Here is a 16,494-nt window from a genome sequence, read left to right on the forward strand (position 1 = left end):
TTGATAATGAAATCAAGACAACACATGTATCTATGTCAAATTTTTTAAATTTATTTTTGTTGAAACTTGGGATAAGATGGGTAAGAAAGGCGTTACAACAATTTTGCTACATTTTGTATTTTAAAAAATGTAATTACAAGCAGATGTACAAATTTTTGGAAGCAAAGCACCCAACAACATGGATATTAGAAGCGTCACATGTGCTGTCAAATAATTGTTTTTGTTTCAACTTTCTTTTATGATAGTAAGATGAAGCAAGCCATGCATCTTTTTGGAAAACCTTTGAATGAAATAATGAGACGAAAAGGCCATGTCATGCCTGATGAGCCAAAAATCAAAGCATTGGCAAGTGACCTTGATGTCAAAAGGTTGATTGTCTTAGCTTCATCTTTAGTATGAAGAATTAATTGGTTTAGGACAAAACAACAGTTAATTGGTTTAGGACAACACAAAAAAGTAAAAAAAATAGTTGAGGACACAAAAACAAATAAAGAATTAATTGGTTGAAGAAATAACAAATGAAACATTTTAACCAAAACCTTAAATCAGATTTACAACTGTGACCTGGACCCCATGGTTCAAGGGACAGCTGAGCATGTCACAGAATAAATAAAGGTAAGTATGGTGAGAATGTACGAGTTACAAAATATGCACGAATAAAAAAAAACTAACCAAACGTGCCTGCTGTCTTGTTAATTTTGGCTTGACAAAAAGAGAAGCCAAATATTATTAAACAGGTTGCAAACAATAATATTGACAGGATGTGGCAGCTCATGAAATTTTTTGAAGGAAATCTACAGAATAGGTTTTTACATTTAATAATGTATGTGTACATGTTTATGTTGAGAAGTGTGGATAACACAAGATGTACAACAATAATGTCAATAAAAATAAAGAAATAAAAAATTAGAATCCGGGAACAAAAATAAGCTTACATATTATATTGCATTCCATGAACCTTTTATTGAGCAAAATGATCAACTGTGTACATATCAATTTCTCCAATTGTTGTATTCAGTCTTGTAAAGCATATCAGTGAGGTCAACCACTTGTATATATTTGGAGGTGCCGTCTCATTTTCTTTGCTGTTATGGTTAGTCAGTACACCTGTAGTGTCCATTTTGCATTACTCTTTTACAGGTACATTTTAAGTGATATTCTAATGTGATCTTTCTGTCAAATATTCATTAGTCTGTTTCAATTCATATGTATGAACTAGAATTATTTTAGTCCTATCAATCACTTGGGTCATGTACCCCACAACACCCATTTAACAGGCGGACATTGCCCAAAATAAACATTCTAATAAATGGTAAAACCATTGGGCGAATTTGAACATCCATGACCAGTGTGATGTTAGGTTAACTAATAGTAAATGATGAAAAAAGAAGCCTCTCTGAACTTGCGAGGCAAAACAAATATGAAAAAGAAACAAAAACTCAACCTAGAGGCAAGACCTATTAAATGCACGCTCTTATGGAAGCTTACATACTCAAGGCATATCAGGTCATGCTGGACACCAATTTCACACAACACTCATTAAAATTCTCTATTTAAAATATCAAAATTACTCACCCCCTCAAAAAGTGTAAAAGAACTAAAACAATTGCAATGGTTGTTCATTGTATGATTTAAACACATGCCAAATTATCAATGCAATTATTTATAATCCATGCATAATCCAATAAAGCAATAACAGAAATGAGCTTTTCCAAGTCAAATGTTCAGGCAACTTAAAACAGGCATTAAAATATTAATATCAAGTACAATATATACTCCACATACAAACCGCACAGACCCAGAACAGATTTCATATAATGTGCTGGCAGATTTGGGTCTATGCAATTTGCTTGGAGTAATCAATTTGAACAAACAAGACAGACCATGATCTAATGGCATATTATGGGATAGGGGCTCAGTCTGTTATTTTAATACTTGGACTTGATTTACAAATACAGTAGGTATCCATAAACAGCTAAAACATTACTCTTATCTCGTATGCATTTCAAAAGTACATAGAGCCATTGCCCAACCATAACTGTCTATCCGTCCATTCATCCATATGTAAATGAGCATTGTATTGCCTCTTCTGCCACCTTTGAGGTTTCTAAACTAATACAGACACATATACCACAAAATTAACGTGACATGTAACTATAGGGAACCACCCCTACTCAAATATAGCATGTCATGTGTAAAGTTACAACAGGAATTTTTCTGTACAACATAAAGAAAGACGAGAAACTTATGCTGCCAAAGGAGACAAAACGCATCAATAAAACTGTTATTTTAAGTGTTATGTTACTATAATTATGTCTGAAAAACTGTATGCAGCATATCTTGTGTAAAGGAAAAATGTGTAAATTATTTTTAAAAAGCCCACTTTAGCATCCTTCAGTAAGCATGATAACATCATTTAACAAACTGGGTCACTGTCTAAAAGGTATTAACAAACTGGGTCACAATGACTAAAGGGTATTAACAAACTGGGTCACTATGACTAAAGGGTATTGAGTTTCCTGGAAAACATCACATTTACAAATTAAATAAAGCTTAATTTAAAAACAATAATTTGAAGATAAGTAGCAATTTTTGTTTTTTAAATACAAAGTTAATTAAACTGGAGTAGCTAACATCATTAAATGGCATTACTTTGAAATCCAGTACTTTACAAAAGACAACTACAGGCAAGTTGACTCATATCAAACAGATGAAAAATCCAGTGACAAGCCATTACTCCTTTAGAATCAATATAATGGACTTCATGTACTCTTTTTGTTTGTGGCAAAGTCAATACAGTATTAAGTCAATACTCTATTGTTTGTGGCAAAGTCAATACAGTTAAAAAGCCAAATTAACTTGGTAGGTGACAATTCAAATCATCCCAATCTAATGTATTTATACGAGTATCAAACCAGGTTTTATTGTATCGGATTCGTTATTTATTCCATAACACCTCTTACCACAATACTTTACATTGTATTCGTACATACTGAATTTCATACATCGCTTTCAGTAATGTACACAAAACTAATACGATCACGTTAAGCATGTTACCTTTCATCATCCTTTATTTCCATAACTTATAAATATTATCTGTACGACTTGTACATACATAATTATCTGTACAGCTCGTACATCGTGTGATTATCATGTTATTACATTTAAAAGTCAATGACATTTTCATGCTGGTCAGCTACCAAAATTTTCTAACATAATTACACCCAATATACTGAATTAACGATACACCTGCTCTGTTCTTGTTCTTTATTCTAAAATAGACTATTAATAATTACCACTTGAAAGTTGAGTAACTGCAGATTATATAATAAACTATACAATAACATCATTTAAGAAGTTTCAAAAACATACACAAGTAACATTGATGCTTTTTTTGTATCATAACCGTCTACAATGTCTTTCATGCACTTGCTGTCCAGCAATGACGACAGACTGGAACTTGATATGTTATTTGTCCAAGATATTGTAACAATTATATGAAACAAGAGTAGATTATTCCACCAATTTAATTGACTGAAATGACATTGCAATGAATTGAAAATACACAAGAAAGGCTTATAATTTACAACTGAAAACCACTGTAAACATGACCATGTGACTAGAGGACTTGTGGAAAACATGAAATTAAAATAAACCCAAATGGTACATGAACAGCGTATTTAAATCAAATTAAAAAGTATAAGAAGAATAGATTTAAATCAATTTAATGCATAAGATAATAGTTTGCCTTGTGTTTTATGTTGCATATATAATATCAGCAATAAATGGGAGTATTTTATATATAATTGCACTAGAAGCTGTTGATAGGTTGCAGATCTCAATAGCACTACATCTCATTACTGCAATGTGTCAAGTCACATGATCTTTCCACAAATAGGATTCAGAGGGAGTTCCAGAAGATTTTTTTAACGGTAGTTGTCCATTGCCTCATGAATCTTCCCAACAATCCACTGAAACAAGACAGAAAACTATTGCACATTTTTCTGAAATTAAAAGAAAATAAAGCTCAAAATGGTGGTTTTTCTTTGGAGTAAAATATTTTGTTGATTAGAGAGACTGGTTAAGGATTTCACAACAACACTCTAAATGTTTAATTTTGTAAAGGCAAGTAATGGGCTTTTCTCCAAGACACACCACATTAGTTGGTCTAGGTTGATCAGATGGTTGGAATTGAACCTGCACCATTCTGGTCATCGAGTTCAAAAGCTTAACCACTGAGACAGTGGACCTCCTGATGGTAGAATGATGCAGACATTTAAAATTTGATTTTCAAGAATGAATCTATTTAAAAATGAATTGGAATATTTAGAGCAAAACATTTATCTGAGAAGTGCTACTCCAGTAATTTCCAGAAATTAACTATGTGGAAAAAAATTCCGTCAATTTGTAAGAATTTGTAGTGAAGCACAATAATTGAAAATCAAGTACCAATTTTTATGCTTGAAACATTCTATGAATAAAAGCCTGACGTCTTAGCTACTGTCTACTGATCTCATTCTAAGAATACCTTCCATACACTCCTACGACACATCGTGTTTCTACAGCTATTAGCAATAAGTGCATTGCAAAGTGCAATGAAAATAAAAGTCAAGTATGAAGAATAGGTTACAATTACCTAGTTTTGTATATGCTGGTATGCTGTAGTTACCCATCTTGAGATGCACCCACATGCCAAGTTTCATAAATGCTGGTGAAATACAGTTTAAGATATTGAGGGTATATGGAACAAATAGCTGAAAATACAAATGTCACCCAGGCATGAGCGCTGGGTCACAATTACCTGATTTTTTGTATCAATGAGTTATTCTCACACCAATAGTAGATGAAATACAACCGAAGATACTGAGGGAGAAACGATCGCTAACAAATACAAAATTTACTCGAGCAAGAAAATTAGGTCACAGTGACTTTGTTTGGGTATGGTTGTATGATGTATATTCACATATCCATTTTCATGAGCATAGGTGGAAAAGGGGCTAGAAAATTTACTGTAATGAACTGATAGCTGAAAAGACCAAATTCACTTGTGCAAGAGAAATGTATCACATTTACTAGTTTTGATAAGGTCGAGTTTTTCTTTCTAAAAGGAAGTAACCTACCAGTTTTCCTGAGAATAGGTTAAAAAGGGTTAAAGTTTTTGAGAGCCTAATTAAACAAAATGAACAAACACAGATGTACGAACATGTGAACAGGCACAACTTTTAAGTAACTGAATTTTATTTACCTCAGAGAGCTTCTTGTCTGTAATGTGAATCTCCTTTTTAGAGCTGCCACCACCAAGCAAAGAAAATTTCCTCTTCTCCTTTTCCTATAAGATAGAAAATGCATACGCTGATAAAAATGAGGGAAATTTTAATGCCTCATATTAGGACTGGAATTTAAATTAACAAGATGTTCAGACAAATCTTAATTAAAAAGAAAAAAGGGAGAAAAAATAGAAGATTAGCATGATCTTGTTAATATACATGAATCTCATTATTGAACCTGTCTGAGAATTTAAGCATTTTCCTCATTCGATCAAAATCTCATCAGAAATGTGACCTCAGAGTAGCAACAAGCTGACAATGACAATGATACTCAAATCACCTCATTATTATACACATATATCCAGCTCAGACAATGATATGCAAATCACCTCATTATGATGCATATATAACCAGCTCAGACGATACACAAATCACCCCATTATTATGCATATATAACCAGCTCAGACAATGATATGCAAATCACCTCATTATTATACATATATAACCAGCTCAGACAATATGTAAATCACCTCATTATAATGCATGTATAACCAGCTCAGTGATACATAAATCACCTCATTATAATGAATATATAACCAGCTTAGACAATCCCATGCAAATCACCTCATTATTATGCATATATCTCACTCATGTTTGAACATGTCTAAGATACTGACAATATAAACCTAAATTCTATGATCACAGCTGTATAAAAAAACATTACACTGTACCGCCAAAGTTGTAACAAGCAAATGTCTTCATATTTGACAGTTTTTGCCACATACCTGAACAATATAGAGAAAGATAACCTGAAGCTTTTGTCCCCATGCAAAGGACTTCATCAGCAGACTAATTTAATCTCTACTGACTGTTAACATCACTCAGTTGAATGGTGAGTGATGTTGACAGATTGTCCCAGATATGTGGTAGGTTCTAATGGCCCCTGTCCCTGTTTAGCATCAGTTTGTATGCACGGATGTAAACTGATTCACATATCTGAACCAGGCTTGTTCTTGATTTAGGATTTTTACTGAGTTGCAAATTAAAATATGTCCAGGACAAACATTGTGGATATGCCATGATACTTCAGACGAACTTAAATCAATGTGCTGATGAAGTCCTTTTTTTGAGGACAAAAGCTTTGGGTTGGCTTTCTCTATATTGTTTGTGTGTGTGGTTGAAAAGTTAAAAACACTGTCAAATATGAATAATATTACTACAAAGTTAAGCTTTCACCAAAGCAAATGTCTGATGAATGAATGAAACATTATCATACTAAAGCTCACTTGGTCTTGTAAGCAAACAATACTTGAATAAGACATAGGAGGAAAAGGAATAGAAGATTTCTTGTGGTATAAATTAGATATACAAATCATGCAAGGTACACCAATGTTTCTTGCTGCTGCAAGCTAGTTTTACTAAAGACCTTCAAGGGAATAAGTGATTAACCCTCTAAAAAGGCTTTGGGTTGCCACAAGCAGAATCTGGTCATCAGTGACAAAGGAACTAATGCTAATTTCAAAATTGCTATTGCTTTTATCAACCAGTGGACTCTTGAATAAAAAGTTACTCTTATGAAGTCATTCGATTAATATTCCAAAATATGTTTTAAGCAATCATGAGAACAGGCAAACTATAATAATTACAAACTTCTCAAACAATATGTTTTGTCTTTCTGGGAGAATGAATTCCAGAGGTAGCAGACTTTATTTTTTCACATTAATGTGATCAGGAAATGTAATCAACATATAAACCAGAGTTCTGTGGAACCTAATGGCTCACCTGTGTCCATCCAATTATACATCTCCCAACCCTTACATCTGATGTGCATAATATTTCACACAAGAAACATAAATATCATTGGAAGGGTGATACTTATATCTTACCATTGTTTAAACACATACAATATTCATTACTGAGTTAATTACAGTGTATGTTGGACACAAAGACCAGACACATACATTAATTCTGCTAGCACAGGACACAAGTTTGTTAATTACAGTGTATGTTGGACACAAAGACCAGACACATACATTAATTCTGCTAGCACAGGACACAAGTTTGTTAATTACAGTGTATGTTGGACACAAAGACCAGACACATACATTAATTCTGCTAGCACAGGATACAAGTTTGTTAATTACAGTGTATGTTGGACACAAAGACCACACACATACATTAATTCTGCTAGCACAGGACACAAGTTTGTTAAGTACAGTGTTGTTGTTGTTGTAGGGTTCAATGCCATTTTTCAGCACATAATAGGCTATATATGGCGGCCAGTATTAATTGTGGAGGAAGAACCCCAGACAACCCTGGAAAGAACCAACTACCCACGAGAAGCTACTGGCAAGCTTTCTCACATACCCACATTGGCTGAATCTGAGACTCGAACCCACGCAGACTGAGATGAGATGGCAATGGTCCGTTTTAAGAAGTGGTGATCATACATTAGCTATACAATTTGTATTTTGTGGATACATTTATGTCAGTAATCCCTGCCGATTAAGGACTCTGTATGTCAAAGTTTGGTCTTCATGTTAATTTTACTTTAGATTTTTACACTAGGGACCACCGCTCCGGTGGCATAGTGGTTAGAGTGTCCAGCTCAAATGCGGAAGATCGTGGGTGAGATGGCAGTGATCCATAATGTAAAGTGCTTTAGACCACTCGGCCACTCGGGGCCCCATTAAGTACAGTGTATGTTGGACACAATGACCAGACACACAAACATTAATTCTGCTAGCACAGGACACAAGTTTGTTAAGTACAGTGCATGTTTGACACAATGACCAGACAAACATTAACTCTGGCAGCAGAGGATACAAGTTTGTTAAGTACAGTGTATGTGTATGTTGGACACAATGACCAGACACACAAACATTAATTCTGCTAGCACAGGACACAAGTTTGTTAATGTGTATGGAAAGGAAGATTTATATTTGAGATAAAAAAAATGTGCAGTGTTTTCTCCAGGCTGTCAGACTGTATGTGAAGTGTCCCACATGAATTTAATCAACAGTACCTAAAATTGAGCAAGTCATACACAGCTGATATGCCATGAGTGTAACAAGCTCCGTAACATGTAATAATATGTATTAAGAAACCTCAATCTGATCATGTAATTGTTTGACTTCTTGCTCAACCATTGTAAGCAAGGGCTTACTAATCTGAATTGAGACTACTGGTTTTAAATGCAAGCATATTAGCCCTGTGGGGCCTCGAGTGGTCGCGTGGTCTAAAGTGCTCTCCGTTACAGATCACTGCTATCTCACCTCCGTCTGCGTGGGTTCAAGTCTCGGATTCAGCCAATGTGGGTATGTGAGAAAGCTTGCCAGTAGCTTCTCGTGGGTCGGTGGTTCTTTCCGAGGTTTTCCCGGGTTCTTCCTCCACCATTAATACTTTCTGCCATGTATAGCCTATCATGTGCTGAAAAATGGCATTAAAACCCTACAACAACAACAACAGCATTAGCCCTGCCTGATTTACAATTCTGGCACATGCAATGGTTAAGCAGTTTTCCATCCAATGGGGGTGGGTGGGATGTTTTCTGATTTCTTTACACTAGAGACTATCAGTGCCAAACCGAGTTGTATTTACATTAACTGAGATGTGTTTATTATTTTATCCTCGGTAGCAAAGAAATGAGAATAACTGGACGTATAACACATGAGACATTTCTCGGATCTGTTTTTGTCATGACTCAAAACAACAAGGATAATGCTATTGAAAGTAATCCTACTGTTTTGCTAATAAGCGATGTATGTAATATAGACCTGACCCATAGTGTTTGTTATTGCAGATATATAATCTATAGTAGTGCTAGCTGGGAATCCCAAACAAAATTTCATGCTTGATTACAAGTTTTGGCTGACCAATAGTGATTAATTAATCATTTATTAATTTGTTTAGCTGATGTCCTGCCAAAACTGCTTGGATCATTTTGGTCAACTAATGATTTGACTAATCTGATTGACTAACAGCACTAATGTCCAGAGTACATTTTGTAAGTTGCCTGAACTTTCAGACATGAATGGGTAAAATTAGGAAAGCTACAGCTTTTTTAATAGAAAGAATAAACACTTACCTTCAATGTAATTTCCACTCCTCCTTTGGCCGAGACCTTGGGTTTTTCTTTCAACTCTGCCCAGGTATAGGTAAACTCAGCTGCCCACTGGCCAAAAATATCACCTCGACTGGCAAACAACAACCGCCTTCAAAGACAGAAAACATTCAATATTGGCACAAAACATGTGCAAGTCATAAAATGCATACAATAAATAAATACAGCCCTTGCTGCCACAAAAAAGGCACACAAATTTCTTCCCTGGACAGTGCAAGCATCCATGGCCAAGTGATTCAAAGCCATGGTCCAAGGGGATTAGTTCTGACTCTGGATTTGAGCTCACCCAGAGGTAAAGTTTTCTCCAGCTGCCAAGAACAAGAATTGTTCAAAGCAGCCGATGCTCTAGTGGCTGAAATGAATGCAAGAATTCCAGAAAAGTCAGTTTCTTTCCCAAATTTGTTTTCATGCTAAGTACTTGTCACGTGTGAGAAAATTTGCTAACAATTCCTGCTTCATGTTTATAAATGTATTCTGATAGAATCTGTAATTCAAAGTACTCTGGGTAATGTCCATACGTGTTATATAATATTATGACTTTAGACCGATTCTGAAACAAAGAAATTGCATGTCCATGCCTTAGCCATTGCATTACGGTCAAATTTGCGTTACTTCAAAGAGAACCTTGCCACAGTGGTGATGTTTGTTTTGCAATCAGCAGTGATGTCACCCATCAGCTTAGGTTTAGAGACTGGGAAACATGACATTATAATGTATCAGTGCTACTACCCCAGACAGTTTTCAAAGAGATCACCGGTATCCAATCAGAACTAAGATAGTCAAATTTGGGACAGGTTTCTCATGCAGCCAGACATCATTCTGTTACATTCATTGGGAAAGAATCAGTGCACGTTTGGACGTGGAAAGAGTTGGGAGACACTAGACTGCACTCCGAGAGCAAACTAGGCAATTGTAAAAGAGCAGAAAAGGGAGTTCTAGGAACTTAAGATGAGAGTTGGAACAAAGGCTTCTGAGGTAAAATATCTTTGCCCAAATCTGTTTCACTTTCCTAACTATGTGTCATAAGATTTATGTTATTATGTGCATTTAATTTAGTAGAAATTTAATCTCCTATGTATAGCTGAATTATCAACATGTCATAATGTTCAAGATTAATATATGTAGTTGTAAGGATAAACCTGAAGTGGATGGTGTAATCTGCTATGATGTTGCATTGTGGTGCATAACTGAATTTAATAGTGCGTAGTGTTAAAACATGTACTTGTTTTTATTTGAATATAGTGGTGGCATGTGCAGAGTTAGGCTCTGTTGGCCTTGTGCACATATTATTAGGCATTTTATATCTGTATGTGTCTTTTATTGTTTGTATAGTAGGATATGCATCAGAATATTGTTGATGTTGATAGTTTACTAAATAGAGAATTAGGGATATGTGTGTATGTATCAGAAGTTGTGAAATTATTGTTGTTATTACAGCCTTTAGTATAGAACAAGTGCGTGTGGAATATTTAGATGTGAGTGTATGAGCTGACCTAATGATTTAATTGCCATTATGCTGATGAAAGGTCTGTGTTAGTTCTTGTGTGATTGAACACAGAGGCAAAATTGTACTTCCCTTCTAATCCACAAGAAGCATTCCAGGTGGGGTAGGATGCCACCCAAAGATAGAAAGGAGAAGATGTGGAGGGCTGGGAGAATAGGCAGTAGTGTGAAGACTGAGGGCCAGAGTCAGAAACAAGGGTACCAGAAGTACTAACAAGCAGGGCTGGGAGAATGGAAACAAGGCTAACGGAAGTACTGATAGAGGTATACAAGGTGGAAGTTACAGATGAGCAACATAGAAGGGACATGGAAAGGAATCACTCTCATCTTTAATTTTGCATGATGAATTAACTGGCAACTTGAACAGGTCTTGTATGGATTGGAAACAATTGCACTGGAAAATTGTCCGGTAATTGTTGAATACCATTATATAGTTTATTAAACTGATATGCATTTCACCTTATTATTTTTATATTTATACACTTAGACTGTCAGCTTTGCTGACTGGGGCTCGGAGCTACATGTATTTACCTTTTAATTGTTGCTCCTTCTCAAAGGTTAGTAATAATTCTGTAAGAGCACATGACAGTACTGAAGCAATGTACAATATTCTTTAAAAATAGGAAAAAAACATTTGGTAATAAAATTATTTTCTTGTGTGTTAAAGTTCCCAGTTTGTTCACAAGGCAAGTGCAGTAAAAAAATTCTGGACATGCTTTGACCTTTGAACCTAATATCATATATACAAGATCATGGTGCTGTAATCTGATACTGTCAAGAGATACATTATTTCCTTTCTTAAAACTCAATTTCTACATGTCTGTTATCATGCCTGACAATCCATTGCATATAAAAACTTGTGTCATGTCCTTTAATTCTGAAATTAATACCAGTGTCAGACTAAATTTCTATCATCAAAAACATAACAAGTGCTGAGTTGAAAACGTCATGTTGATGCCACCATATTTTAATAGTGATACAAGTCTGTTGCAATGACTTATTATGCTTACCTTTGATTTGATACCATGGTCAAGTAAGTCCAGTTTACAAACTTGTTCACAACAGCATGGACATGGTTGTGGTCAGATTAGCATGGACATGTTGGTGGTCAGATTAGCATGGACATGGTGGTGGTCAGATTAGCATGGACATGGTTGTGGTCAGAATAGAATGGACATGGTTGTCGTCAGATTCGCATGGACATGGTTGTGGTCAGATTAGCATGGACAATGTTGAGGTCAGATTAGCATGGACATGGTGGTCAGGTTAGCATGAACATGGTTGTGGTCAGAACAGAATGGACATGGTTGTGGTCAGATTCGCATGGACATGGTTGTGGTCAGATTAGCATGGACATTGTTGTGGTCAGATTAGCATGGACATGGTTGTGGTCAGATTAGCATGGACACTGTTGTGGTCAGATTAGCATGGACATGGTTGTGGTTAGATTAGCATGGACATGGTTGTGATCAGAATAGAATGGACATGGTTGTGATCAGATTAGCATGGACATTGTTGTGGTCAGATTCGCATGGACATTGTTGTGGTCAGATTAGCATGGGCATGGTTGTGGTCAGATTAGCATGGACATGTTGGTGGTCAGATTAGAATGGACATTGTTGTGGTCAGATTATGATGGACATTGTTGTGGTCAGAATAGAATGGTCATGGTTGTGGTCAGATTAGCATGGACATGGTTGTGGTCAGATTAGCATGGACATTGTTGTGGTCAGATTAGCATAGACATGGTCTGATTAGCATGGACATGGTGGTGTGGTTCTGGTCAAATTAGCATGGACATGGTTGTGGTCAGATTAGCATGGACATGTTGGTGGTCAGATTAACATGGACATTGTTGTGATAAGATTATCATGGACATGGTTGTGGTCAGATTAGCATGGACATGTTGGTGGTCAGATTAGCATGGACATTGTTGTGATAAGATTATCATGAACATGGTTGTGGTCAGATTAGCATGGACATGTCGGTGGTCAGATTAGCATGGACATTGTTGTGATAAGATTATCATGGACATGGTTGTGGTCAGATTAGCATGGACATGTTGGTGGTCAGATTAGCATGGACATTGTTGTAATAAGATTATCATGGACATGGTTGTGGTCAGATTAGCATGGACATGGTTGTGGTCAGATTAGCATAATTTTCATTCAGGACCAGCTACATATTGTAAAGAGAAATACAATCATCCACTCATGAAAAATAACCATAAAAGATTTAAAGATTGATTCAATAAAATCAGTAAAGTCACAAAGAGACAACATCAATATATCCTCAATTTTTATCTACATATCTTCATTTAGAAAACTGGATCATTTTCTTGTAGAATAAGTTTGAATAAATAAGTTTGAAGACAAACCTTTTTAAGACCTATGTATTGATGTAATGTGATGTCATTGGAAGCTCTGTGTGTTTTGGATTTTTAACGTTGCATTAACAATATTTCAGTCATATTACTATGATGTCTGCAGTGTGGCAGTTGATAGTGATGTCTAGGCCTGGGGCATCATGCCACAGACATAGAGCATGATGTCCCACCCAGTCACATTATCCTGACACGAAGCCGACCAGTCCTAACACTCACCTCATAATGCTGAGTAGAGCTAGGCAGCTGTTAGTACCATTTTTATAAGTCTTTGGCATGGATATCATGGGAAGAGAAAGTGACTTAATTCAGTTCATGTTGGAGTACCTTGAACAGACCCAACATGGTGTGGTCCAGTGATACTTACATTTTGAACGATAAAATTTGTGATAAGGCATTTGAAAATTGCTTCAACTGAGAAGAAATTACTCAAGGATTAATTGAGACTTGAAAAATGACCATTTTGGCTATTGTCAGGCAAGGTATTTGACTTGGAACTATTATTCTGCTGGTCCATGAACATCTGTAATTTGCTCATGTTGTTACAACTTGTGTAAATAAATGCAAAATTTAAACCTGAATGTTCAACCTGAACAAAGAGGGAATACCTACTTATCAGTGACTAGGAAGACATTACTCTTGTCCTGGGTTACCACAACATGGGCTATGTACTCATCCGTCTTGAAATATATACCCTTTTCAGTCTCCTGCAAAAGAAAATGCACCGACCAGTTACCATAGCGTGATGGAGCTTTACATGAATTCTTATACACCAGTCTGTTACACCTGCATGAATGAACTTTACATGAATTTTTATATACCAGTCTGTTACACCTGCATGATGGAGCTTTACATGAATTCTTATATACCAGTCTGTTACACCTGCATGATGGAGCTTGACATGAATTCTTATATACCAGTCTGTTACACCTGCATGATGGAGCTTTACACGAATTCTTCAATACCAGTCTGTTACACCTGCATGATGGAGCTTTACATGAATTCTTATATACCAGTCTGTTACACCTGCATGATGGAGCTTGACATCTTTACATGAATTCTTATATACCAGTCTGTTACACCTGCATGATGGAGCTTTACATGAATTCTTATACACCAGTCTGTTACACCTGCATGATGAAGCTTTACATGAATTCTTATATACCAGTCTGTTACACCTGCATGATGGAGCTTTACATGAATTCTTATACACCAGTCTGTTACACCTACATGATGGAGCTTTACATTCTTATATTTGGGTGGAAGTGCGGGCAGGCAGGGGCAATAATATTTTTATATATTTTAAAAAATACTTTATTGTTCTATTTATTTTGAAGTAAAATAATTCATCAAAAATACTTACCCAATCATAAAACAACAGGAAAATGGGTCCAGTACCTAGAAAATCCAGCCTTTCCTAGCTCAGAAAAACAAACTGTGTCGTTTGTTCATTTTGGCAATAATAATATTAAAAATTATCTGCATACCAAGATGGAACAATAATATTGTCTTCTTGGTGGCTGGATTTTAACAGCACTTTGAACACATTATTGGCAACATCACGCTAAGCAAATGGGAGACAAGTGCCCTTTCCAAAAACACACCTGGGCAGACCTGGGTGGGTACTGAACTTGTGACCCCTCAACCAATACTGTACAAAGACTTTTCCTGGTTCCATGATTGTGCCCATTTAATGTGCAAGTGCAACACACTGAATAGTATAATGCCCCCTTATTGATCAACTGAACATCAAATTATCACTAGGCACAGTCTGTCATTTTCAGTTGACCAAAGATTGCCATGTCAAGCAATAGCAATTTTCAATAAAGGTATGATATTAAGTCAATTATACAGAAGTTGAATGCCTGAGCTAAACATTTTTATACCAAATTAATTATGTGAAGTGAAGGCTGAATATCAGCGTCGATTCTTATTATAGGAATCCTCCTCTGTAGGATTATTCAGTACACATGATTTGTAGGTAAATTATTAGCAATGCTACAAGCCCCTGTCAACAGAAGTAGAATTAGCACCAAAAAATGGATGCCAGGAAGTTAATTCTAGTTTCAGTATTTTATTAATACATGTACCTAATATACTTCACTACTGTTATACTAGTATCCAACTCATTGGCATTTTATTAAAAAAAATTAAAATAAAATCCAAGTAATGTTATTCAGAAAGCTCATCCTTGCTGCTGGAATTACTTTCAAAACCATCAAAACTCTCATCTAACTGGTCGTCATTGAAAATGTCTGTTACTGTTGAAAGGTGTGCATCAGTAATCTCCATATTTCCTGTATCATTGTCATCATCATTGTCCCCATCACTGTCTTACTGTTGATAGTGAAGTTGTTGATTTTTCTTAAGTATTTCACTGTGAATGGCTGCTCGTGTAATTTTACTCCAGGCAGTTACAAACCATCTCCACATATCCATGAACATTAATTATGATGGGGCTCTAAGTGGGTGGTTCATGCTAAGGTTAGTGTGGGGTATAAATGTATATCTCAATCTGAGTCTAGAACATTGGAAATTCCCCAGGAATTGCCAGGTCTACCTGTTGTTTACCACATTTGATACTATAATCTGAGAAACAGACCTCTAATTATAAGATTTTATTCTGTAAACATTAGGAGCCTTGTAGAAGGTTATTTTCCATTAGGTAATAGTTTTTTTTAGAAAATGCTAATTGTAACCTGGGGTCTAGTAGAAGACTATATAATCTTGTTTTTCTAGAAATTATTAAATTTGTGCTTTAAGATCTTAGCAGAATCAAAAACAAGGTAATTAGAAATCAACAAACAAGGTAACTAGAAATCAACAAACAAGGTAACTAGAAATCAACAAACAAGGTAATTAGAAATCAACAAACAAGGGAACTAGAAATCAACAAACAAGGTAACTAGAAATCAACAAACAAGGTAACAAGAAATCAATAAACAAGATAACTAAAAGTGTTTAACCTATACTGCTTCATGATAACTTCTGTACAGTAAGCAACATATCAATATTGGTAATGCTAATTTTGTACAAGTCACTGCCTCTTACCATGAGTATTGAACAACCCTCAGCCTCTTGTAAGTTGTAAGGTCTCAGGATCCCATCTTTGTGGAAACGTCTTGGGGGTCGTAGTCTGTGAATTTCTACAGACATTTCTGCTATTCTATAATTCAGAAAAATCTGTTAGTTTGATACAAATTAATTATGTATGCAAC

The 16,494-nt window shown here is 35.6% G+C and overlaps 1 protein-coding gene across 6 annotated transcripts in view; it reads right to left on the reverse strand.

Annotated features, from left to right (window-relative positions):
• Nucleotides 1–29: 29 nt before the first annotated feature.
• LOC149792919 (intermembrane lipid transfer protein VPS13A-like) overlaps nucleotides 30–16,494 on the reverse strand; it is a 345,749-nt gene continuing 329,284 nt past the window's right edge. For all 6 annotated transcript variants that reach the window (XM_089966749.1, XM_089966747.1, XM_089966746.1 and 3 more), the window contains 5 exons: nucleotides 16,328–16,442; nucleotides 13,889–13,983; nucleotides 9,355–9,481; nucleotides 5,246–5,329; nucleotides 30–3,971 (listed from right to left, as the gene is read on the reverse strand). In XM_089966749.1, the coding sequence (XP_089822875.1) occupies nucleotides 3,927–3,971; nucleotides 5,246–5,329; nucleotides 9,355–9,481; nucleotides 13,889–13,983; nucleotides 16,328–16,442 (466 nt within the window). In that variant the 3' untranslated portion in view covers nucleotides 30–3,926. The remainder of the gene's footprint in view (nucleotides 3,972–5,245; nucleotides 5,330–9,354; nucleotides 9,482–13,888; nucleotides 13,984–16,327; nucleotides 16,443–16,494) is intronic.

The sequence above is a fragment of the Sinohyriopsis cumingii genome, chromosome 8 (genome assembly GCF_028554795.1).
Source record: "Sinohyriopsis cumingii isolate HCF-2022 chromosome 8, ASM2855479v2, whole genome shotgun sequence".
NCBI classification, from domain to species: Eukaryota; Metazoa; Mollusca; class Bivalvia; order Unionida; family Unionidae; genus Sinohyriopsis; species Sinohyriopsis cumingii.